Source organism: Pseudonaja textilis, chromosome 2 (genome assembly GCF_049901715.1).
Source record: "Pseudonaja textilis isolate UNSWEBS1 chromosome 2, rPseTex1.2, whole genome shotgun sequence".
Classification (NCBI taxonomy): Eukaryota; Metazoa; Chordata; class Lepidosauria; order Squamata; family Elapidae; genus Pseudonaja; species Pseudonaja textilis.
Genome location: NC_141991.1, coordinates 143946244 through 143972023, shown reverse-complemented (window position 1 = coordinate 143972023; position 25780 = coordinate 143946244). Strand labels below are relative to the sequence as shown.

Below are 25780 nucleotides of genomic sequence, written 5' to 3'. Positions count from 1 at the left end.
CATGGATTACTTACACACACAAAAGTTTCTTTTAAAACTATGAATGAGCAAGAACTGTCATCCCGCAAATTGCAACTCCTGCATTTATTGGAAAGGAGGAACCAAGCCGGAGGTTCTAATCATGCAAAGATGCACTTCACAGGTGCTCTAAGTACAAAAGTACCCTTTCCTTTATTAATGGATGTAATGTAGCAAAGACACAGGCAGCTTTTGAGCATTCCATGATGAATTAATCAAGAAGAATGATGACATTGAAATGACAGGAGAGCAAGGAATCCTTGGCTGGAGTGCCTGTTTAAACCCCTGGGTTCAATCTTTCTCGGGAAGAGCTCAGGATAGAGTATTTGGTCTCATGGTTTGCGATTTAGTCTAAAATTTCAGGTGTTGGCTTAGAAACTAGGAGATTGTGAGTTCTAGGCCTCCCTTAAGCATGAAAGCCAGCTGGGTGACTAGGCCAGATGCTCTCTCTCAGTCCAACCAACCTCAGCCCTATGATTCTTCATTCATAGGATTGTCGTTGTGGGGAATATGAAAGGAGGAAGAAGTATTACATATGTTTGCTTATACAGTGGTGGGATTCAAATTTTTTTACTACTGGTTCTATGGGCGTGGCAGGGGAAGGATGCTATAAAATCTCCGGTCAGAGGTGGTATTTGCCGGTTCTCTGAATTACACAAAATTTCCGCTAGCGATTCTCCAGAATTGGTCAGAACCTGCTGAATACCACCTCTGGTTTGCTACCTTGCGTTATTTATAAAAATAATAAAGGTGGGATAATAAATAAATGGATAGAATTGCCCCTGGGAACACTTCAGGGGAAAGGAATCTTTACTCTGCATAGGGAGGTAATAAAGCCTTTGGCATTTTAAAAAAATAACTGAATAGGAGTTGGATAGCAGTAGCATTTAGATTTGTATACCACCCCACAGTACTTTATAGCACTGAGTGGTTTACAGTGTCAGCATATCTCCACACATAATTTTCAGTCCCTCAAAATAAAGAGAGATTTAATTCTTTCCTGGAAGGCCATTCTCCCTTTAAAAACTGCCTGCTATCGACTGTAGCACCAGGACACCCATTGGGCTGTAAGAAGAAAAGCAGTTAGGTGAGCAGATGAAGCACCAGATCAAGAGAGAAACAGAAATCTTTCCCTTCCTTCAACCCTAAACCACAATCCAATTCAAAATTCCTCCCTCCCAGGTGTCCATTTATACAGAAACAAACACATAGCCGAATTGTATGCTATAAGCAATTGTTACATTCATGATATTTGGGAAGGTTGCCATTGAGCAAATGGCATGAATGACATAATTTAAAACAGCTGCATGCAGAATGAGATGAATTATGGAATGAGTGTTAGCTGAAAGTTTTTTGACTGATGGCAATGACATAATTCATGGTATTTGCATGATGTTGTCATGGCACGCATGTAATGTCTTTGTGATTTGCAATGTAATGTGATGGATGCCTATCTAGTCGTCCTTCAGCTTCATGGTTGAATAGATTTGAGTCTAAGCCTCCTTATAAGCACTCCATCCAGTATGAGCCATAATTTATTTAATTAATGAATCAAGTAGTACTATGTGGATTTAAAACAGCATGCTAAACCATAAAGACAGTGACAGGGTTTTCACCACACTAAGCCACATTGACCAAACTGCATTACAGTTTAATATGATGCATAAACGAATATATTTAAAAGAGAATATAAAATATATAAAATATATAAAATCTTTTGCAACAGAAAGAAATGTTACAAGAGAAAATTGAGCTGCTGTTTCTCTTTCTTGTTCTGGATAATGTCTTATAAGATAATGTCCTATAAAACACAATGCCTGGAATCACACATTCTATTAAGCAATAATGTTTCATTTGGATTTGTAGGGATTCAATATCTGGGTGGAAAGAATAACAGAAGACTATTAAATGGCAGCATGAATTATTATTAATAATAAGCTCTTAACCGTTCATTTGTCATCTAGAAGTCATCCACATTTTTCAGTCCTGATAACATGGCCCTAATTTAGTCATGTGGTGAACCATTCACAGTGGTTTGCGAAGTATGATTTAAGCTGCTATAGATTGGATTTGTAGAAAATGTGTTAACTCAACTTCAAAAGTTTGTGGAATACATTGAGCAATAAACTATCCAAATCATTAGAATTTGCACAAGCCATAAAAAGTGGGTAAAACTAAATTTAATATATTAAGCTCTTTCATAACTGTCAGCAGACCCTGTAATAGAGTCAGAGCATGACTTTCTCATGCTATCAAGCTTTTGATCTTTTTCTTGATGTTCAGTTAGGAGGTCATGCAATGATATCATGTGATCTAAATCTCATAAATAAAAAGGTACGTTACATTACCCCAAAAACCACAGACAAACAAACAAACAAACAGAAAACCACTAAGAAACGCATACAACTCGTGGCTCTTTCAAAACTGAGCTCTCCTTTAATGCCAGGATTCCTGAATCTGAAATTTTCTAGATATGTTGGACTTTTACAGCAAGTGATAGGATGGGTTTATTCCGTTTTATTTTCTGCCTTCATAATTTGATTCATGCTGTTTTAGTCATATCGTGGATGCATAACCATTGAATACTTCTGTTTTTGCTCTTGTTCACTGTAAGCTATTGAAAAAACAGGAGGAATCCAGTAGCATCTACTGTTAGTCATTCTGACTTTTTGCTGACAAAAACTAACATGGCTCTCCTCCCACATTGTAAACTACTCAAAATCTATGTAACTGCAGCAGGTATAAATCAGACTATTATATAAACAATTCCCAGCCTGCTCAGCTACACATGAAAGCTGGCTGGATGACTTGGGGCCAGTCACTCTCTTTCAGCCCAACCCACCATACATGGTTGTTATTGTAGGGAACACAGGAGAAAGGTGTTCATTGTACTTATGATCACCACCTTGAGTTACTTGTAAAAATAAGAAAGGTAGGATATAAACAAACAAATAAACAAATCAAAACCACTGCCAGATCTAGAATCCCAAGGTCAGTGAGGGTTGAGATATTAGGGGTGGAGGGAAGCAAACTCTATCTGGGTGTTTGATGGAAATGATCTTTTACCTTCCTGTCTACTTATTGTTATTGGAAGGAAATGGGACAAGATTATTGGTCATGTCTGGGGCCTTCATTCTGAACTGGGATAACTTTTTTTTTGATATAGAACATTTAGGGCAATGTTTCCCAATCTTTGTCACTTGAAGATGTATGGAGTTCAATTCCCAGAATTCCCCAGCTAGCCAGTTGGGAAATATTGCTGTAGAATGCCTACAACAGAGGTCTCCAAACTTGGCAACTTTAAGACTTGTGGACTTCAACTCTCAGAATTGTGGGAGTTGAAGTCCACAAGTCTTAAAGTTGCCAACTTTGGAGACCTCTGGCCTATAGTAGCTCTTAATACAAAGACACCAGAGACCACCTGCAAGAGCTAAGTAGCCATGGCTGGTTTAAGCAGTCATACTTGTTTGCTTATTCATAGATTTCAGTTTCTAGAACACCATGTAGGCGAACATTTCTCCAAAGACAACTCCTCTTCACCCTAGCTGAACAAAAACCTACCAGCCTGCTGTGAGGAAATAGAGATCAATTGATAAGAGGGGAGCATCTTCTTTTCCCAAATAGCTTTGGAAGGTGCACTGAGCTAAAAGCAAGGGAACTACTACTATGCCAATAGTGGGAGACATGGCAATGTTTTTTTTTTTTTGGAGCATCAGAGTGTGCCCAATGGCACATCCATCCCTATTTCAGACCTTCCTCAAAGAGCATGGAAACAGCCTTTGAGGGGTCAAGCTGAACTAATGCAAGTTCCAGCTGAGGGCTGAGAGACAGCATGCCACTATTTTAGACATCAGGTAGAGAATGCTTCAAAGTTTTGATGCGCCTTCCCTGAAAGGACTTCTTTACCCATACAAAATTAGCCTAAGAAGGAAGGAAAAGGACTTTCTGCAATTTTGCCTATTTGACATGAAAAAAAGAGTCTATCAATAAAAACAGCTGTTATGAGGAGGTCACAAAATGAGGATGTCCCAATTGTTTCTCATATATTATTTCCAGCCTATTTTAGGCAGAGAAGTATTTTCCTTCTTCTCTTGAAATAAATGGAGACTTTTGCTCATTCAAAAGATTGGGTTTGAAAATGCAGGTGACTCAGCATGGAGGTAGTGGGGAGGTTAAAACTGCATCCTAGAAATAAATCCCTGCTCAACCACGAGGGATTTGGGTGCCAGTTCTTTCTTTCTTTCTTTTCAATCAATCAACCTTATCTAGTTACCCTCGAGAGGATAAAAATGAGGGAATCTCTATTGTGTTCTCTTGAGTTTCCAGAAGAAAATGAATATGTAAATGCCAATAAAATATAAAACAGATGAGGAATCCCCTAGGCTTGTTTTATAATGTGTAAAATGTCTTTTAGTTAGAACATGGCTGGTTTAATATTAGCTTTTTTTTGCAAGCCCTAGGAGCCTGTTTTGGCAATCTGAGAAAAAGCTAAGCAGCAAAACAGATTTCTTAAGCCTTGCAGAAGTTCAAGGCACATCCAGCATTCCTGTGAACCTCAAACCCCACCCGACACGCACCCCCCAAAACCTGGGATGATTTTTCCCATTTGGGGAATGGGTTTAATGATTTGAAAAGGCTGCCATGAACTCTTGCAAGTTCCCTAATTCAGCCCCTTAACATTCTCTACACAGACTGAATGAAAAAACAGGGCTGGTCTGACTTTGTCAGCTTTGCCTGTTACAGTGACATCATAGCTTAATGAGCAGCCCTTGACTTCCAATTATTCGTTTAGCAACCATTCCAAGTTCCAGTGGGAAAAAAGTAACCTTACAACTGGTCCTCACCCCTGCAACTCTTGCAGCATCCCTGCAGTCATGTGTTCAAAATTCAGGTGCTTGGCAAGTGGCACGTATTTGCAGTGATTAAGGGATTGCAGGGTATTTGCAGGGTTAAGGGATTGCCATTTGTGAGGCCTTCCCAGCCAGCTTCCAACAAGCAAAGTCGATGGGAGAAACTGGATTCACTTAACAACCACACGGTTCACTTGACAATGTTGGCAAAAAGATCATACAGTAACAACTACCTTGCTTAGGTCTCATTCTGATCTCAAACCGAGTTTACTGTGGTGCTGTTGCAACAGTTGTTGGGGTGAGCATTAGTTATAAGTCACTTTTTCACTGCTGTTGTGACTTGTTAAGCAAGCAGTGGCTAAACAAATGGCTGGTTTCTGAGCAGTTTTTATCCCAGAGCTATAGTTGCACTTAACAATGAATTTAAGGACCACCATCAGTGAGCTGTTGGACAGTATTACTTGGTCTGTTGTGTGGATGCTTGTGTGTTTTTTAGGAGGCGGGCAATTTTGGCAGGTGGGGGTGTATTTGGGGATTGTCATGTGTGCGTGCGTGTTGGGCCTGGTCTATGGGTGTTATGTGAATTTTGTTGTATGGGTATACTGTGTATATATGTACAATGACAATAAAGTATTATTATTGTAAGCCAAAGACTACTTGTACTTAAACCCCGTTGTCTCTTGTACCACCCCACTCTTTGTCCTGATTGCTCCCACCTTCTCTGCTGACTGAGCTGTGCCAAAGAAGATGGGCACAAAGGCCAGCCAGACGATGCAGGTTGTATACATGGTGAAGCCAATGGGCTTAGCCTCGTTGAAGTTCTCGGGCACGCCACGGGCCTTGATGGCATAGACGGTGCAGGTAACCATCAAAACAATACTGTAGCTGAGACAGGAAATGATAGAGAGGTCTGACATGTCACACTTGAGGACACCCCGGGCGAATTCTGGGTTGGGTGTATGTTGCTCTTCATAGTCAATGATGCTATGGGGTGGCTGCACCCCCAGCCAAATGACCACAGCCACCACTTGCACAGATGTGAGGCTGAAGGTGATTACCAGTTGGGAGGTGGGGCTGATGAATTTGGGTGGAGTCACTGACTTCTTGCCTTGTTCAAAGATGCGATAAATGCGGTTGGTTTTGGTCAACAGTGCTGAATAGCTGATAGCCATGCCCAAGCCAAGGAAGAGGCGCCGGAAGGCACAGATGGTAACGCCTGGTTCAGCAATCATCAGAAAAGTGATGGTGTAGATAAGGAAAATCCCGGTGAGGAGGACATAACTCAACTCACGACCTGAGGCTCGGACAATGGGGGTGTCGTTGAAACGGATGAAGGTGATAACGATGAAGACTGTGCCAAGGATGCCCAGAATGGCCAAGAAGATGGGCAGAATGGCCCAAGGAGAGCTCCACTCCAGCTTGACAATGGGTGTTGGGCGGCAGGCTGTACGATTGAGATTGGGCCTCATGTCAAAGGGACACATTTCACAGTTGAACTCATCCAGTTGGTACTGGTAGCCATCACATAGCTCACAGTGCCAGCAGCAAGGAACACCTTTCACCATCTTCTTCCTCTCTCCTGGGTTACAGGGGAGGCTGCACACAGATGAGGGGATCTCCTTCTGTCCACCTGACCACTGCATGTCCTCAATCTGCGGGAGAAGCAGAGAAAGCCAGAGACCAGTGATTTGCCATTTATCCCAGGGAATCACCTCTGTGTTTCAACACCTTGCAAGTTTATCTTAGTTGATGGGATATGACAACAATGTAATTGTAAGGCAGTCTTTCGATTAACTTAGCATGAACATGGTTGGGGTAAATTGGGGTTTGACTGTCTAGTGGCAAAACTGGTCAAAATTCATTAGTACCATCCTCACCGTTAGCAGCAACACAACATGTGGAACCATGAGGGTAGGCAACCTATCTAGAACTTCTCTAGCTTACTGACTAGTATTATGTGAAAGTTTTGAATGACCAAAGCCATGATCGGCAGCGAAGAGAATATTTACAGGGCCATTTGGTGACATAGATGTCACATGGAAAATTGCCAGCTAGAATACAAGAAGATTAAAAAGGGAAAAGCATGGATTAATAAATGAAATGAAAGAAGAATAAATATGTTGTGCATTTGAGAACCTAAGACAAGGGAGAGGACGTAAAAGAGTATAATGAAAATGGTCTAATTTTATGGTCTGAAACTGAATATATTCAGAGAAGTGGAGGTACAGGTTGAATTGAACACTGGAATTAAAGGCTGAGATGACTTCTTTTGAATTTGGGAGACATTTGGGTGATATTTTGATATATCCTTGGAGAAGCTTCTAATAGAGAAAACACATTGAAATGGGCTCTTTTAATAGAAATAAAGTATATTTTTGTTTCTTTGACATTTTTTTCTAATTTGCTATCATCCCATTGTATGTTCTAGAATTGTTGTAATACAAGAGCTTTCACACAAAGCCCAGACTGTGCAGTGAGATTACAATATTGAAAGATTTTAACAGCAGTTCTTTGGATGATTAATTATCCGGGGATCAGATTCATAAGCAGCCAATCAGGTATGTTCTGTCATAGAAATGCACTAGAAGGAATATATCCAAGAGCAAATAGCGGTTTGTCATTTGCTCTTTAATAGTTTTCAGTTTGGTACTTTAAAATAATATACAACAATGTTCCATTAAACATAATATGTCCCATTCACCATTCAGATCCAGCACGAAGGTCATGTTACAGGCAGGGGTGGGATTCAAATTTTTAACAACCAGTTCTGTGGGTGTGGCTTAGATGGTGTGCATGGCTTGGTGGCATGTTATTGGCTGGGCGTGGCCAACTCAATATCACTCACATTGGGGGACACATCTCCTCGCCTGGCCTCTCATGACTGGGGATGCTGCAACAGTTGTAAGTGTGAAAAATGGTCATAAGTCACTTTTTTCAGTGCCATTGTAACTTTGAATGGTCACTCCACATGTACAAGCAAAGTACCAGCAAATGAGGCAAAAAAAAACCTCAAGAAGTTCCTGAGAACCAAGAATGCCAAGAATGTAATAAGGGTTAATGGAGAGGCAGTTTCTGTAAGTAACACCAAAATGTTTCCTTCCTGCCTTCCTTACAGGATTAGGCCAGTAATTTCTTCTAACAACCGGTTCTCTGAACTGCTTAGAATGTTAACAACCAGTTCTAGCGAATAGATGCGAACTGGTAGAATCCCACCCCCATTTGTTACAGAGCTTCATCTGATGGGACCCAAACAATATGCCATTTCTGCTGTGGTTCCTAACTCTAGAACGGAGCTGTCAAGCTCCCAGCTCTCAGGCCGGACCAGATGCATCACGCGCTGGCCACGCCTGGTTTAGCAAAGGGGAAAAAAGTCCTGATATGTCACATGACGCCACCATGATGATGTAAGTTTGACACCCCTGCTTTAGAATATCTTCCACTCCTGAGATGAGGTTAACTTCATCCCTGTTAGCCTTTTCTAAAGCTCTGAAAATATAGCTCTTCCAGTTAAATATCTATGGGGACTCTCAGTCATCCAGGGCATGGTTGTCCCAAAGGTGCTTTTTTCAAGAGTCAACTGGACTTTCTGGTTTTTCTTTGAAGACATTTTGCTTCTCATCCAAACAAAACATCTTCAAAGAAAAAACAGAAAGTCCAGTTGACTCTTGAAAAAAACATCTTTGGGATACTTCTTCCAGCAATGTTGGGGATTGATGGGGAGCCCGTGCAACAATTTAGATGGTGTTCTCCTGCAATCTTGTTTTTAATTATATTACTTGTTTTTATTTATTTTTAAAGTGTTTTAATAATTGCAATATTATTTTAATTATTGGTCACTGACTGCCTAGAATCATGCTTAGTGAGGTGGGCAGCTATATAAATGTGTTAAAGTAACAAACAAACAGACAACAAACAAGTAAGTAAGATAAAGTAAGGTAAAATAAATGCTGAGAGGCATTTAACTGAAAGAGATGTTGTGGCCAGGCACAGACTTTTGTAACTCTCGACAGGGCCAACTCCCAGTTGAATTTTTCTTCAAAACTCCAGAGTATCCAGTAGTGATTATTGCAAAGCAGAAGAGAACTTTTGAAAAGAGGGCTAAAAACTCAACCACATATCCAGAGGTGGGCCAGCCGTCCTACAATATCAGCTTGAGCAATCGACTGCTGAGAAGAGTCATATTTTCAGAATTATTTTTATAGTGGGGAGAAAGCAGCGGTGCATTTCTACCAGTTCTGTCCACCTCTGTAGAACTGGTAGCTCTGAAGAGCAGCAGACATAGAACCGGTTCTATGTCTGCTGATGTTTTTGCCCACCCGTCCACCCGGGCTCTTACCTCACCTTTATTTCCTGATTTTTCAACTTCAGCTGCTGAACGAGGCACAGCTGCAGTTAGAAAAGCAAGAAAAGAGGGCTGTTTCAAAGGCTGCTTCTCCGCAGGCAGCTGCTGCTGCTGATTTACAGGCACTTGGCTCGCAGCCTGCAGGGAAGCTCATAAATCCCGAACCAGTAGTTAACCCTGTCATATCCCGCCCCTGGGAGAAAGCGTATAAACATGATTTAAAGATGATGATGATTGATTGACTGATGCTATGCTAGGTCACTCACATTCAGTCGAAGGTATTCTGTCCACTGGCCAATGGCCTTGTATCCTGGGACTGTAGTATTTGTCAGCTGATATTGGAAAATATCATAGCGCCCAGGAGCATCTCCATTTTCGTTGAACATTACTGGTGTCCCAGCACTGCCTGCAGGAAGGAAGAGGATACAGGGAGATCAGGACATCCTTCAAGATGGAGATGCTCTAAAAGAAGAGGAGACAACTTGAGGGGCACTGGCAGGGGTGGGATTCTACCGGTTCTGTCCACTTCTGTGGAACCGGTTGCTCTGAAAAGCAGCAAACAGAGAGCAGACATAGAACCGGTTCTATGACTGCTGCTGTTTTGGCCCAACCGCCCGCCTGGGCTCTTACCTGACTTTTATTTCCTGAGTTTTCAACTGCAGCTGCTTTGCGCGACACAGCTCTGGTTGAAAAGCAGGAAAAAAGGGCTTTTTCAACCGCTGCGCACTTGCACCCAGCACTGCTCAGCTGTCCAGGCACTAGATGATGACGGTATACACATATATACACATACGATATACACATGAGCGCGCAAAATGTAAAATCACTGAACCGGTAGTTACACCAGTCAGATCCCACCCCTGGGCACTGGCCAACAAAGGCTAGTGGGAAGAAGAGTTGCAAGCAACCTCCAAGGTCAGATGTGATAGGTCATCTACTTAGAGGGTCTCAGAGGTGTTTGGTTTGCTGTTGTGAAAACTTGGGTTTGCTATTGTGGTATGAGACACAAGAGGCTTAGGGTCTAAGCCTGTGAAACCTTTTAAAGACTGTTTCCTTCTGGAAGCATTGATGGATAGAGAAAACCCTAGATGAGTTTTCTCCACCTCTCTGTCTCTCTAGAAGATGGATACATCCTGTATTGGCAAGGATAAGACATATCAAGTATGACATGCCTGCAAAATGTGCATGACAAATACATTGACCAGGAGCTGTTGGTTTGCATCTTAGCATGCAGCTTCCCCTTGTTTGTGACCTAAAGCTGTAGAATCTGGTGTAAGCTTTCTCATTCCTTCCTGCCCTGATTGCTGCAAACTTGTACTTGCCTGCCAGTTCATGATCACAGCCCTTCCTTGCTCTCAAACTTTGCTCAGTTCTCCTTGTGTGCAAATGTAGAATGCCACAGATAACACAGAGCATACAACCCAGTGTCTTGGCTGAAAAGGGGGTTCTTTGTCAATCTCACCATTGAAGTTGACCCCCAGAATGTAGTGCAGCAGAGTTCGCCCATCAATGGGATCCATCTTGTCACACACCCCGATTTGGCCTGAACAGAGCTCCATGTGCATGTTGTGCAATGCATGGGCCATGGCATAGACAGCGTCAATCACAAACTGCACCTTTCCCTCCTGCTCGTAAGTAGATTCTCGCCCAATTCGTTCATCTCCTGAAGAATGGGGGAAAAAATTGAATCAAACCACTGGCAATTCTAAATACCCACTCATATTAAAATACTCCTTGGTGCTGTGAAAGCTTTTCCTTTGATTCTAGTCTAGTGTCTTCCTTCTAGAATTCAGCCGTGGTGGAGCACTGGTTAGAATGCAGTATTGCAGGCTAACTCTGCTCACAGTCTAGAGTTTGATTCTGACAGGCTTGAGCTTGACTCAGCCTTCCATCCTTCCGTGGTCGGTAAAATGAGGAAACAATTTGTTGGGAGCAATATGCTGACATTGTAAGCCACTTAGAGAGGGCTATAAAGCACTATAAAGCAGTATATAAGTCTAAGTGCTATTGTTATTTCTTCCCCCGAGCAAGAGAGTCAGCAATCTCTTGCTCTGCCTTTTTCTTCTTGAGATGCAAGATTCTTCTTTTAATTTCCCTGGCCTTTTAGATGTTCTTTTCTTTTTGCTAGCTGTGATAATTTGGTTATCAGAACCATGATGTCTCATCAGAGCCTTATATACCTTATCTCAAACATGCCAACTTTTGTTTTCCAAAAAAAATAGCTACCCAAATAATGATTCATATCTGGGTAGCATAGTCATTTCCTTTCATAAATTATATTGCATCGCCTGTTCTCAGATGTATTAACAATGCTACTTAGAAGGGGGGGAGGTTTAATGCCATTTCATTTACTATAAGCAAAATATTCTGTGCATTTCTCCATTCTGAAGTAGAACAGAATTGATCACGCTAGTCAATTTTTCTATTCTTTATATTATGCAAATGAATGTATACCCAGCCCAGAATAAGAAATTAGGCTAGATGGCTGATTATGGGGCGCCACTGTCAATACCCCCCCCGCATTAAAGAGATAAAACAAATTGAAAACTACAAGGCTAAAACAGTGAAGCACAACTCAATATAGCAATAGCACTTAGACTTATATACTGCTTTATAGTGCTTTATAGTCCTCTCAAAACAGTTTACAGAGTCAGCATATTGACCTCAACAATTTGGGTCCTCATTTTACCCACCTCGGAAGGATGGAAGGCTGAGTCAACCTTGAGCCTGGTGGGATTTAATCTGCCAAATTGCAGTAGGGGTAGTTTGCAGTACTGCATTTCTAACCACTGAGCCACTGAGGCTCCAATATGGAAAAATATGGAGATGGGCTTAAAAAGAGATTCAAAAATTCTTATGTCAACATCAGTTTGAGTCAGATAGATACATGTGGGGAGAGGAATAAACTCAGGATTGCCTTATCCTGATTCTCTTTGGTATAAAAGGGAAGAGAGAAAAATATGTTAGACTTTCAATGTTCTGTTATCATATCTTATATTGTAATAACAGAGTTCCAGTAGTTCTTGTGATGTTTATTTTCCTGACTTGTTCTATTTCAAAGGGTTGACCTGAATCTTGAAAGCGTGACAGAGATTCTCTCTCTCTCCACCCCCTATGCTTTTTATACAGGTAGTCCTCAACTTACAACAATTCATTTAGTGACTGTTCAAAGTTACAATGGCACTAAAGAAAGTGGCTTATGATTGATTTTCACATGTATGACCATTGCATCATCCCCATGGTCATGTGATCAAAATTCCGACGCTTGGCAACTGACTCATATTTATGACGGTTGCATTGTCCCAGGGTCATATGATCACTTTTTCCGACCTTCTGACAAGAAAAGTCAAGGAGGAACCAGATTCACTTTATCAACCGTGTTACTAACTTAAACAACTGTTAACCACTTGTGGCAAGCAAGGTCAAAAAATGGGGTAAAACCCATGTAACAACTCTCGCTTGGCAACAGAAATTTGGGGCTCAATTGTGATCATAAGTCGAGTATACTAAGGCATTTGAACACTTCCAACACTGCCAAAACACAACCTTAGATTTTTTTTACCTACACTTGCATTCAAGTAATGATGACAAATGTTATACACCTTGAGGATGTATGTGAGAGTGAGGGGAAATCTGCTTTCACACAGGTGCAGCTAATCAGGACTTAAAGCTCTCGTACACATGACTTGGGGACGAGACAAGGGCAACATCAAAGGAGAAGATTTCATTTGCCAGTACAAACTGTGTACATGGGAACGGAGGTCGGGTTACATGTCATGATCAAGACAACGTATGATGTGAAAGTTGTATTTCTGGATGTCTAAGCTTTTAGTTGTAAACAGACATTTCCTTAGTTCATGTAAAGAATAATAACTATTCACGAGGCTGTCTATGAAAACATGGAAACCTCCTTCTTCATATCCCATTCTTTGGGACACTGATGCTAAACCAGATTGGCAGGTCTTTCTTTTTTTCTTGCCAGCTCCTGACTTTTGATGGATTTCTTCCCAAAACAGTTGCAGTGTTTTAATCTTGCCTGTCTGCTTCCTTGAACAATTTGTGTAGTGACAGATAATTTCTCAGTTGCTGAGAGAGGGAGGCTAAACATAATTGTTTTGGCCAACTTTTGTTGTTATTATTATTGTTGCTGTTGTTGTTGTTTTGGCAACATGTGCCATGCCCCTTCAACACACTCCTTTAATAGCCAGCAATTTGGTGGAAGAGAAGAGGATGTGGGAAGTATTGGGGACCTTTGGAAGTGGGCTTGAGATCAAGGGGGACAGATGGATTCTGACTGGAGAAGTCAGAGGGCCAACTAAAAACAGCATAGAAAAGCAGGCTGAATTGGACATTTTCCAGGAAAAAACAGTGCCTGAAGAGGAGGCAAGGACTCCTTGCTTGCTTTCTGTCACGGGGTGGGGGGTGGGGGATGGGAGCAGGAGGAGAGAGAGAGAGAGAGAGAGGGAGGGAGGGAGGGAGAGAAGTCTAATATCTGTGGAGTTGAACAACAGCCTAGGCCAGAGACCTCCAAACTTGGCAACTTTAAGACTTGTGGACTTCAACTCCTAGAATTCTCCAGCCAACTATGCTGGCTGAGGAATTCTGGGAGTTGAAGTCCACAAGTCTTAAAGTTGCCAAGTTTGTGGACCCCTGGCCTAGGCCTTGAAGCTGTGCGATGTTTTCTACCACAAGCACCTCAAAAACAGGGATTAGGGTGCAATTGAGGAATCATTCATTGGAGCAGTTATTCTCTGTATTAACTCTCCTTGCTTTACTCCTTCCTCCTTCCCTCCCTAGCTCTACACATCAGGAGTAACCCTACCAGTACATTTGCGGTTCCCTTCATCATATTGGAACCCTGGGCGGGTTAGTTTACATCTGAAGTCTTCCTCCCAGAATTCAGCAAACCAGATGTTGCGCCGATTGTTCTCCAAGGAACGGGTGGTGAAGTATTGGTCAAAACCTGGAAAGAGAACAAGGAGAAGGAGGAGGAGGGGGTGTCATGGCTTTGCAGGCTTTTATTTTTTTTCCAAAGAACCATCAACTTTTTTTGAGGTAGTTGAATCATGATCAGCCATTTCATCTCTCAATTTGTATGTTGTAAGTTGTAAGAGCAACTTTGCTGTGCTGGTTCATTCTCATGCCATATGTGTGTAAATGTGTGTCAGCATCCAGTCATCGAGTACTTGGATAGAGAGAGATGGTGGTTTTTAATATGTCAAGTAGAAACTTCAGTAGAACGCAACATTACTCATTCCCGCCAGTCAAACTTTACCTTTCAGAATTCTTTCCCTTGAGAGAGCGCTATTCTCTGTTACATTTTGTCACCATAATTTATCCTTTTATTTTAGAGACATTAACAAAGTCTTTAGAGTCTCAGTCATTAGCAGATTGAAATCCCCAAGCACAAGTATCTGTCGGGGGCCAGAATAGAGGGAGACGGGCCTCTTCCCACTCATTGGTCTTCCCAGCTCTGAAGAGTTGCTCTATGTCTATTAAATCATGACTTCTCTGTCACTTTAAAATGGAGTAGTTGCCAATAATGCATTTTAACACCCTCCTGCATTCACAACCTAAGCTCTTAGAGAACAGTGCTTAAGAATGAAATGCCTTTTTAAAATGAATTAATAAGCAGTTGTGCTCAATAGGAAATGAAGGAATAGGGAACATGATTATTTAAGGATACATTTTCCAAATATTTACTTGTTGGCTCGACATAGGCAACTGGGACATATGTGTCATTGTTAAACTGAGGCAGCTGTGAGTTCTAGAGGGTTAGTTTCACACAAACCAAGCATGGCACTTTTAAATTAAACTCCCATGGATAGCCATGTCATGCAAACATAGGAAAGAAGATAAGCATTGGTTTAAATTAGGACTGCCGCATCTGGGCTGCAAGCTGTTGAGAAGGCTAGTTCACACATGTAAGTTAAGGCCATTATATTGGGTAGCAAAGCTCTAATTATGGAATCCTCTGAGCTTGTAGTAGTAGTTTGCTTAAATGTAGATGTTTCATTACCTTCAGTGCTACTGAGTATGGGGTTTGCTCCCTGTTTAATTACAGTAGCTTGCCCTCCTAGTGCTGTTGATGTGGTTTTCTCCTTGATAGTTCCTTAATTAGGGTATTGTTTTCTGCATGATTACTGTTCATCCCTACTTCTCTGAGTGTAGGCTGCTGAAGAGGATGTGTTCTGGTCTTTTTGTTTCTTTCTTAACCTTTTTATTGTCTCTCTTCAATGGTGTATAAATGTGGCTTATTTCTATGTGTCTGTTGATGGCTGATTTGCTTGAATGCCAAGCTTCCAGAAATTCCTGGTGGTTTTAGATTTAGCTTAGTCTAAGATGCTTACAATTTCCCAGTTAAAACTGTACTTGAGTCTGTCCATGTACCCTGAGATTAACTTCAAATCTCAACAAATAAATGCTCCGTCTTACATGTTGGCAAAAACAATTTCAGAAAATAAAATACAAGCTTAATAGTCAAGACCTTGTTGATGAGCCAAACTCTGTAAGGGACCTTGGAGTACTCATTTCTAATGGCCTAAGTGCTAGAGCCCACTGTAACTACATAGCCAAAAAGGCGTTAAGAGTTGTTAACCTAATCCTACGTAGCTTTTTCTCTGGTAATACTACACTACTAACTAGGGCATACAAAACATTTGCTAGACCAATACTCAAATATAGCTCCTCAGTCTGGAACCCACATTACATATCTGATATTAACACAATAGAGAAAGTCCAGAAATATTTCACAAGAAGAGTTCTCCATGCCTCTACTCGTTGCAGAATACCTTATGCCACCAGACTTGAAATTCTAGACCTAGAAAACCTAGAACTATGCCGCCTTCGGTGAGATCCAAGTATAGTATATAAAATTCTATATTGCAATGTCCTACCTGTCAATGAATACTTCAGCTTCAACCATAACAACATAAGAGCACATGATAATACAAACTCAAGGTAAACCACACCAAATCATAACAACATAAGAGCACACGATAGATACAAACTCAAGGTAAACCGCACCAAACTTGATTGCAGGAAATACGACTTCAGCAACAGAGTGGTCAATGTCTGGAATATTCTACCTGATTCTGTGGTTTCTTCCCCAAACCCCAAAAACGTTAACCTTAGACTGTCTACTATTGACCTCACTCCTTTCCTAAGAGGTCTGTAGGGGGCGTGCATAAGTGCACCAACGTGCCTACCGTCCCTGTCCTATTGTTTCTTTTTATTTTTCCTATATGTATCAATTTCATGTACTCATAACTGTCTATACTTATACTTGTAATCTTATAATTGCTTGACTAAATGAATAAATAAATAATTTTTTTAAAAAATAAGGATCTCTATTTCTAACTTGCCATCAGCAGCAAGAGTTACTTTTCTGCCACCTACTGGTGTCTGTGATTTTTATGGTTCTGATCCTTAGTCGTTAAACTTTCCTCTAGTGTTCAACATAGATGATCCTGCAAAATGGGTGTTAATAGGAGTTCCCTGTCACCCATTGTTTTACTTTCCATGCATTCAGTAATATAGGGGTAATGAAACAGACAGAAAAAGGATGGAGGTTGGTAGAAAAGACAACCCTGTCTTTTCAGGAGAATAACAAATGCAGAAATGACATTCATTCTGGGGGATATCTGTCACCAGTTTGCCCAGGGCAATGCTGGTCATTTTCAATTAGGTCTCAGGAAGGAAAGTGAATCTTAGAGTCATGGCAGAGTGGACCAGCTGTGTCATGTGACCTCAGCCAGTTTGTGTTTCTCCCATTCTCCCAAACCGAACACTGTTGCTCTCTTCTAAGCTTTTGTTACCTTCAACCGAGGCTCTTTTGGGTAAGATGGTCACTGCTCCTTCCGCCACTTCCTCTTGCATCAGAATGGGGGAGATCTTGGAGCCCCAGCTGTCGGAACCTACCCAGAGGAACTGGCCTGTCAGATTGGCAAAGCGGGCGGCTTCCAGAACTCGTCTGCAGGGGTACAATGAAAAAATGAGAGTTAAGTATATGTAATATAAAATAAAAAACTTGACCAAAAGAAAAAAGGAAAAAATGAGAGGTATTCACGACTAACCCCTTAAGCAAGATAAAACATGTCTTGTCAATCAGCTTTTTTGCTGAGTCCCTATGATGTTGTGTTGCATGGACATCTTATCCCCAGCTCTTGTATGAGATAGACTTGAGTCTACGTTAGCCATACCTGTGATTACCCAGGGTGTGGCACAAAGGCAACACAGTCAAATAAGCAAGAAGAGTCCCTTTATTATCTCCAACTGTGCCCCCAATGTCCGGGTTACTTTTGGCTGGAGAAAAACGCTCCTAGGAACAGCCTTTAACTGGAGAAAATTCAGTCCAAAACAAGCTACATATAGACAGTAACTAAAAATCCAAACAAACCGAGCTGCAGTAATTAACTTGACAGAGCAGGATAGGGACTTTCAGACTTGAAAGCATGGCAAAACTCACACAATTGGGAAGACTCCAGGAACACAGATAAGCCAGGACGATACCAGATAAATTCACAATTTGCTCCCAACACCTTGCTGCAGCAGCTTCCCTTTTTAAACACTGTGTTCCCAGCTGCAGCTAATGAAGAGAATCAGGGCCCTTTCCTCCCCAGTAAGCCATGCAACTCATGTTGCTCCCTTCTCCATTCCTCCCTGCGTGTCCTAGGATGAAGAGGGGGTGGGCCTGGGTCTTTCTCTGAATTCCCTCTCTCTTGCTCTACCTCTCCCCTGCTCTGCCCAGCCGGACTTTGCCCTTCCCCAGTTTCTTCACAGCCAATGGAGCCACACTCTCACTCCCTGTCAGCTGTTAGGTCTCCTCCTCCGAATCAGATTCTGACAGGGGCATGACAATACCAGTGTTTTGCTCCTTATTCCAACTGATGCCAGGAAAGCCTCAAGATTTCCTCACCCCTTTCCTAAGAGGTCTGTAGGGGGCGTGCATAAGTGCACCAATGTGCCTACCATCTCTGTACTATTGTTTCTTTTATTTTTATTTTTCTTATATGTATCCATGTATTCATAACTATGTTTTTACTTATATGTTGTGACTCCAGAGTTGGAATCTGTTCCGTTGGCAGATGTGAGCTCAAGCGAAGAGGAAATGGCAGTAAATTATGAGCCGGCTCTGTTGAGCGATTTGGATTGTAGTCAGGATGAGGAATTGGATGTAACTAGGAGGGATGAACCTGATTTAATAGAGCTGTCAGGACCTTCGACCTCCTCTGATTCTTCTCCTCTGGCTGAGCAACAGCCGGGAATGGCTAACCAGGAACACTTGTGAGACTTTTCTAGTGGGGAGGAGTCTTTGGAAAGAACTTGGCTAGATGTGCGTAATAGACGTAAGTTTAGGCGTCAATCACAATTAGGAAGGAGGCATCGAGCCAGTGACTAATTAAGGAGATTAACACACCCTCATAGTGGATATAAGGAAACGGCTTGGCTGGCGAGCTTAGCCAGAAGCAAAGTGATTTATGGGAGTGAACACACGGATAGAACTCTTTGAGGTTTTGGGATTTATAGCCACGTCAGGTTTGCCGGACAGAGTTTGGATTTATTGCTAAGGACTGGAAACCCTTCCACAGTCCTTTTGGGAAGGTCTGCTTTTTGGTTTGTGAACTGCCTGTTTCGTTTTGCCCTCCTGCAATTAAGGGGGAGACATAACACTTATACCTATTATCTTGTAAGCAATTGACATAAATAAATAAATAAATAAATAAATATAAATAAAGATCTGTATGATCTCTTAGGCCAGTGGTCCCCAAGCACCGGGCCCCAGACTGGTACCGGTCTGTGGATCATTTTTTACTGGGCCGCAAAGAAGTGGGCGCCGCCATCTTGTTTCGACGGTGCTTGAGAAAGTGCTTCCGGGTGAGCTTGGGTGAGCTTGTTAGTCGTCAGTTGGAAAGCGGCATTTGGGCACTGAAGGAATCCTCGTGCCTTAGTTTCATCGGGGGGGGGGGCTTCGAACAAAGAGCCATCCCGATGGCAATGGAGTCTCACGTTAGGAGGAGATTAAGAAAGAGCCCCAAAAGCCCATCGACAAAGGTACAAAGGAGGAGTTGAAGATGGCGGGAAGAAGTGGGGGATGGCTGGCTGGCCGGTCGCTCAGCTCGCCTTGCCTTGGTCGTGCATGCTGATGCTGGTACTGGGCCGTGGATCATTTTGTGATGCCGGTACCGGGCCGTGGGACAAAAAAGGTTGGGGGCCACTGTCTTAGGCTATCTAACTTTACATAGGAAAGCCAAGGGACTGGCAATGACTGGGAACTAAAACACTAAAGCAGGGTAGGGATCTTCAGTGGGGACAACAACTTTCATACCGAAATAGTCTTCTGCAAACTCAAGACTGAGTGGAGACTGCTGCACCTCAACCACAGGGAAAGTGTAACTAATGAATTCAGAACTGCAGCTATAAGCCCCCATATAGCTGATGCTAGGCTAGGACTAAATACTATTACCTGCTGTGCTGAGCCAGAAATAGATACCTTTTTATCCCTAGCTTTGGAAATGGCCAGCATTTTTTTAAAATACATTTATGGGGGAAACAAGAGACATATTTAATGATGGAAAGACATTGGGAGATGGTGGTGTGTAGAAGGTTGTGGGAATATGTTAAACCTAGTACAGGTTAAAGACAGATTTAATATTTTATGAAAATTATGCAGCTGTAAATGAGTGGTTTTGTTGACAGATTTCAGAGAATGATCTGCTGTGATCTGGGAGTTAGAAAATAGGAGCTGGTAGGCCAAATGTGGATTTGAAATTGCCTACTCCCTGCATGATGTGTTTTGATCATAGTATTTTGATCTAGCGTAAAACTCATGGATGAATTAATCATTGTTTAGTTAATTCTTGATTCGAATTTACTACTTTTTAGCTGCTCCTATTGTGTACCTCTCTGGATTGATTAGAGATTTGGATGGACCACAAAATCCAACCAGACCTAACTAGGGACCATAAACAAACCACATACTTGCACATCAGTTGAACTAGGCAAGCTTAAAAACAAGCCATACTTTCAATTTAGTTTAATTTAATCGTTCCATGAATAGCTTTCATTTGCACATCATACTAAGCTGAAAATAATTTAGTCATCCTGTTCCCTTGATAATTTTGGACCAGATTTACTCACTGTACTAGGTGTTGTCAGGATGAAACAGAGGAACTCTTGGAAGGAAGGCAGAACACAAATGTACAAAAGACAAAAAAGCAGATGGCACATTTACTTGATGTCGTCCTCGTTGGCAAAAATGATGATGCCACGGGCATTGGGAGTCTCCATTAGTCTCTTGATCATTTTGTTAAACTCTCCTGGCTTGGGTTCTCGTGGGATCTTGATGGACTGGGCAATGCACACTCCACCTGTCAGGTAGGAAAAAAAGCTTTAGGAAATGATTGGGAAAACTTGGTTTAGTGGCTGAGCATCAGCCTTATATACAGAAGGTGCAACATCTTTTTAAAAAGAAGTTGGTTGCAGATTGTGGTGAGGTCTCATGGGGCCTGACATGATGTCCCAAAGGCTGACTGTTGCTTTGAGTAACAAAGAACCCTGGTCTACATTGGCAAGTTATCTGATCTGGAATAAGACCCCTTCCTTTGTTTCTATTCTGCTCTTCAGTCCCAAAGAAGATTATTTGAACTACTCAGTCTTTCTGGCCTGATACTTTGCTGATGTTTCGTATTTCTGTGCACAGCCCAAAGTTCTTAAAATGGGTTCAGGAAAGCTTCATATTCACTAGAAGCTTTTCAGAACTTCTTGTGGTCTAAGCTACATTAGATGCACCATATATAGAAACAGAGAAAACTGACTGCAGAAAAAGGCCTAGGGGTCCATTAAATCTGCCTGATGATTATTTTTTCTTATTATTATTTTTTCTTTTTAATTATTATTTATTATTATTATTTATTTGGACATGTGTTTATCCCAAGCATGTTTTGAACTCAGCAATCGATGATTGACCAACTATCTGTGCTGGAAGTTGGTTCCCAAGTTTCGCTACTCTTTTCTGTGAAGTAATACTTCCTAACATTACTTTTGAAATCCCCTCCTGTCAGTTTGTGGTTATGCCCCCGTCCTGTGCTTGATTTTTACTTAATATGGAAAATACTGCCTTCTGGAACCTTATTCACACCTTTAATATATTTAAAGTTTTCAGTCATGTCCTCCACTTCCCTTCTATCTTCCAGGGTGTGCATATGCCATTTCTCCAATGCACCATTTGTCTTGCCTATTTCTGAACTTGCTCAATCTTATCAATATCTTTTTTTAAGTGAGGCCTCTAGAACTGGACACAGTATTGCAAATGGGGTCTGACATATCCCCCATGCTTTTCTTTATTCTGAGATAAAATGAGGGCTCTGGGAGGAGAGGAAGGGATTTAAAGAGAGTAAGGTGTGGATCTCTCCAACCTGCCATGCAGGGCAGGCGAATCTCATACCATTTTGGAGAAATGGCTGACCTGTCTTTTCTTGAAAACATTCAATGGGGGAGCATCAACAGCTCCAGGAGGCAGGCTGTTCCACTGCTTAGCTCTCACAGTCAGGAAATTCTTCCTCAGTTCACGTTTTGATTGCTTACTATAACGCTCTACCCATTGGTTCCTGTCTTAGTCTCAGGTGCTAGAGAGAATAACTCTCTTCTCTCTTCCTTGTGACATCCTTTCTTATATTGGAAGACTGCTATCATGTCTCCCCTTAGCCTTCTCTTCTTTAAGCTAAGCATACCAAGTTCCTTTAACTCCTCTTCATAGAATTTTGCTTCTAAACCCCTTACTTCCTGTGTTGCTTTTCTCTACAGTCCTTCCAGGTCCTCAACCTCTTTTTTTGTATTGCAGTGATCAGAACTGGACACAGCATTCCAGGTGTGGTCTGACCAGTGCAGCATGGAGGGGTGCTATCACTTTGTGTGATTTTGACACTAGACCAGGGGTGGGATTCTACACGTTCGCCCCTATTCGCTAGAACCGGTTGTTAACATTCTAAAGAGTTCGGAGAACCGGTTGTTAGAAGAAATTACTGGCCTAATCCTGTAAGGAAGGCAGGAAGGAAACATTCTGGTGTTGCTTACAGAAATTGCCTCTCCATTAACTCTTATTACATTCTTGGCAGGATTAGACTTCCTGTCTCTGGAACTTCTCTGGAGTTTTTTTTCCCCTCCTTTGCTGGTACTTTGCTTGTGTGGAGTGACCATTCAAAGTTACAATGGCACTGAAAAAAGTGACTTATGACCGTTTTTCACACTTACAACTATTGCAGCATCCCCACAGTCACGAGACGCCAGGCAAGGAGACTGTGCCTCAATGTGAGTGATGTTGAGTTGGCCACAACCAGCCAATAACATTACCATCAAGCCACACCCACCAACTAAGCCATACCCACAAAACCAGTTGTTAAAAAACTTGAATCCCACCCCTGCATTAGACCTCCATTGATGCAGCCCAAAACTGCATTGGCTTTTTTGGTATCTGCAGCACATTGTTGACTAATTCTTAATCTGTAGCCTATCAACCAATGACAACCCCCCCACCAATCTTTCTCACTACTGCTAAGCCAGGCACCACCCATCCTGTACCTGTATATTTTTTTTCCCTGCCTAAATGCAGATCCTAATATTACCCAATGCTGAACAACATTTGGATCTTGTTTTGGATCTTGTTTATCAAAATACTTTTATCAAGATCCTTTTAGATTTTGAGTCTGTCTTCAGAGATATTAGCAATCCCTTTCCCCATAAGCTTTGTGTCATCCACATATTTTATAAACATGCCTTCTACTCCATCATCTAAGCCATTTATGAAAACTTAGTGGGCTCAGGACAGAACCTTGAAATATTCCATTGCATCCTCCCTGTGGGCATAAACCCCTAAAGGATACAAGTTGGTGATGGTTGTTGTACCTTGAATCCATCTGGTAGTCAATCATCCAGACCAGATTTTTCCAGCTTATCAAGAAGGAAAATATGATATTCCTTTCTAAAGTCTATTTAAGTTACTGAGACAGGTACCAGAATAAAAACTGCCCCCTTTCCCCAACCTAAAGAATTCCCCAACCTAAACAACTCAAACCAATACAGGTAGAACATCTACTCTATGTGCCTGGACTGCTAGGTGTCATCTTACAGTCCTTCATGGGTAGTTTTCTCCTTGTAGCACCTGCACTCTGAAATTCATGAGGTATGTACTACTCACACATCTTTCAGTTCCTATTGAACATCTATCTTTTCACCCAGGCATTCCCTGTATATACAGGGATCCCCTGTTACTAATATGCCACTTCATATTATTGCAAATCTCAAAGCAATTTCGAATGGAATGTTTGATCCCAAGGTTACAACAGCCAGCTTGTGTTTTTCAATATCGCCTCCAGAGGTGGTATTCAGCAGGTTCTGACCAGTTCTGCAGAACCAGTAGCGGAAATTTTGAGTAGTTCGGAGAACCGGCAAATCCCACCTCTGACTGGAGATTTTACAGTATCCTTCCCCTGCCACCCCCACCAAGCCACCCCCACAGAACCAGTAGTAAAATAAAATTGAATTCCATCACTGATCCCCTCGTCTTTTGGACAACATTCATGCAGGAAATGCCTGCGTGAAAAGATGTATCTTCAATAGGCAGCTGAAAGATGTATGGGTACATAACTCATGAATTTCAGAGTGCACATACTACCAAACAGAAAGCTATCCGTGAATGACTATTCTACTACTATTTCCTGAATACTCATGCAGCCCAGCCTTGCTGGTTAGGAATTTGGAAATTACAGACCTAACACATGAAGACTATACAGTGGTACTTTGGTACTCATCATTAATTGGTTCTGGGAGGTACAATGAGTATCAAAAATGATGAATACTGAACAATTTTTTCCCATAAGGAATAATGTAGTAAGTCACAAGGTAGCCAACACCGACAGATTCTTGCTTGAGAGTTGGGCACCAAACAAACAATGTGTACCGGGGAAAAATTTTCACGTCAAAATGAGTTGAGTACCAAATTCGATGAGTTTCAAAGCAGTTGAGTACCAAGGTCCTATTGTATTAGCTTTTATCCCTGAAATTTTCTACTATACTCACTGTGGGGGGAGGAAAAGGATCTGCACACCAAATAAGCCTACAAAGTACTTGCTGCCAACAGAAAGTGTGAAAACCACTAGTTTATTCCTAAAAATAATTTGGGAAAAAGAGGAATTCTCAGAAATTAGTGGCTTGTGTACGTAAGAGGTAAAGATAGAATCTTCCTTGAATTAACCTTGACTCTTGATGACTAATATTGTATGCCCTTGTAAATATTTTGGTAACAATACGGAAGTGATTTACTACTGATATCAGTCAGTAGAGATCAGTCATGGGCCTGAAAAGAGCAAAATTTCACAGACTTGTCAGGTTCACACGTATACAAAATCCTAGCCCATGTTAACCAAACTCAACTGCCCGTATCTCCATAACTTGTCCAATAACCATATTTCTGAGTTCACGCAATGACGTAGAGGCTAAGATAGCAGAAGACACACTGCACCCCAAATCTCCAACTCCATTTTACTTTAGATTAAAATGTGATGAGGGTGGCCCAGCTATTGAACAATAGATATGGAAGAAGTGGTTTATGTTGCATGTGACTTGCTGTGTTGAGCTGCCATATTCTCACATTCCATCATGTCTGGACCATCAACATGTCCGTCTATGCCCTCGCCTCCTCCATTGGCAGCAATCTACAGCACAGCTACTCCACAATCAAAGGCTCATTTGTTCCAATGAGGACCTGGCCTAGGATTCACGTGTGGAGCTTTTTCTTTTTCATTGCATTTTCAGGCTGCCAATCTCTGATCCCATGCAGAGTGCCTTTCCCTGCATATGGAACCACAGGAAGCAGCTTTCATTTGTCTAAGATCCTGGGCTGTTTTTCCTGGGAATTAGCAGCTTTACTGATTCCCATCCATCAGTTTCAGACATTGATCAGCACCTCTTACCGGCTTCCCGGGAAATCTGCACAAAGGCATCGACCCCACTCTCGCCATAGTTGCCCTCAGAGGCCAAGGTGGAGACATAATTCCAGCCTAGCGCTTTAACAATGTCTACCATAGCTTGAGCTTGGTAAGAGTCAGGAGGCACCACGCGGGAGAAATAATCATAGCGGTTATTGTCACTGAGCTCCGGTGCTGTGGACGCATAGCTTATCTGGGGAATCTGCAGAAGTGGAAGAAAATCATGGGTTAGAAGTGGTGTGTTGTTATCCTTAGCCTTCAACCTTGACTTATGCCAGGGATCTTCCTCTCCAGCCCTTCCTTATCCATTTAGTCCTATTTCTTTTGTAAATATATTTCTGTACTGCATCATCAAAGGCTCACCGAGCTCACATCGTGTCCTCCCTATTCTTATTTTAATCCATTGTGTTTTAGCCAATCCTCCCAGTACTGACACAATATTAAGGCTAAATGGTAGCTTTTTTGTTACAAAGCCAAAACGCTTTTAAGAGATGGGTAGTAATGACCTGGGTGAGGCTTAAGCTTCTTTGTCGACTGATTTATGGCATGTAGTATGGCTCCCATTAATAGTCACGAACACAAAGTAA

The 25780-nt window shown here is 41.8% G+C and overlaps 1 protein-coding gene across 1 annotated transcript in view; it reads right to left on the bottom strand.

Moving 5' to 3' along the window:
• LOC113443275 (metabotropic glutamate receptor 6-like) overlaps nucleotides 1-25780 on the bottom strand; it is a 57474-nt gene that overhangs the window by 5767 nt on the left and 25927 nt on the right. The window contains exons 3-9 of the mRNA XM_087925631.1: nucleotides 25179-25395; nucleotides 20444-20579; nucleotides 17028-17182; nucleotides 14033-14173; nucleotides 10673-10873; nucleotides 9477-9616; nucleotides 5585-6520 (exon numbers count right to left, since the gene is read on the bottom strand). Of these exons, the coding sequence (XP_087781757.1) occupies nucleotides 5585-6520; nucleotides 9477-9616; nucleotides 10673-10873; nucleotides 14033-14173; nucleotides 17028-17182; nucleotides 20444-20579; nucleotides 25179-25395 (1926 nt within the window). The remainder of the gene's footprint in view (nucleotides 1-5584; nucleotides 6521-9476; nucleotides 9617-10672; nucleotides 10874-14032; nucleotides 14174-17027; nucleotides 17183-20443; nucleotides 20580-25178; nucleotides 25396-25780) is intronic.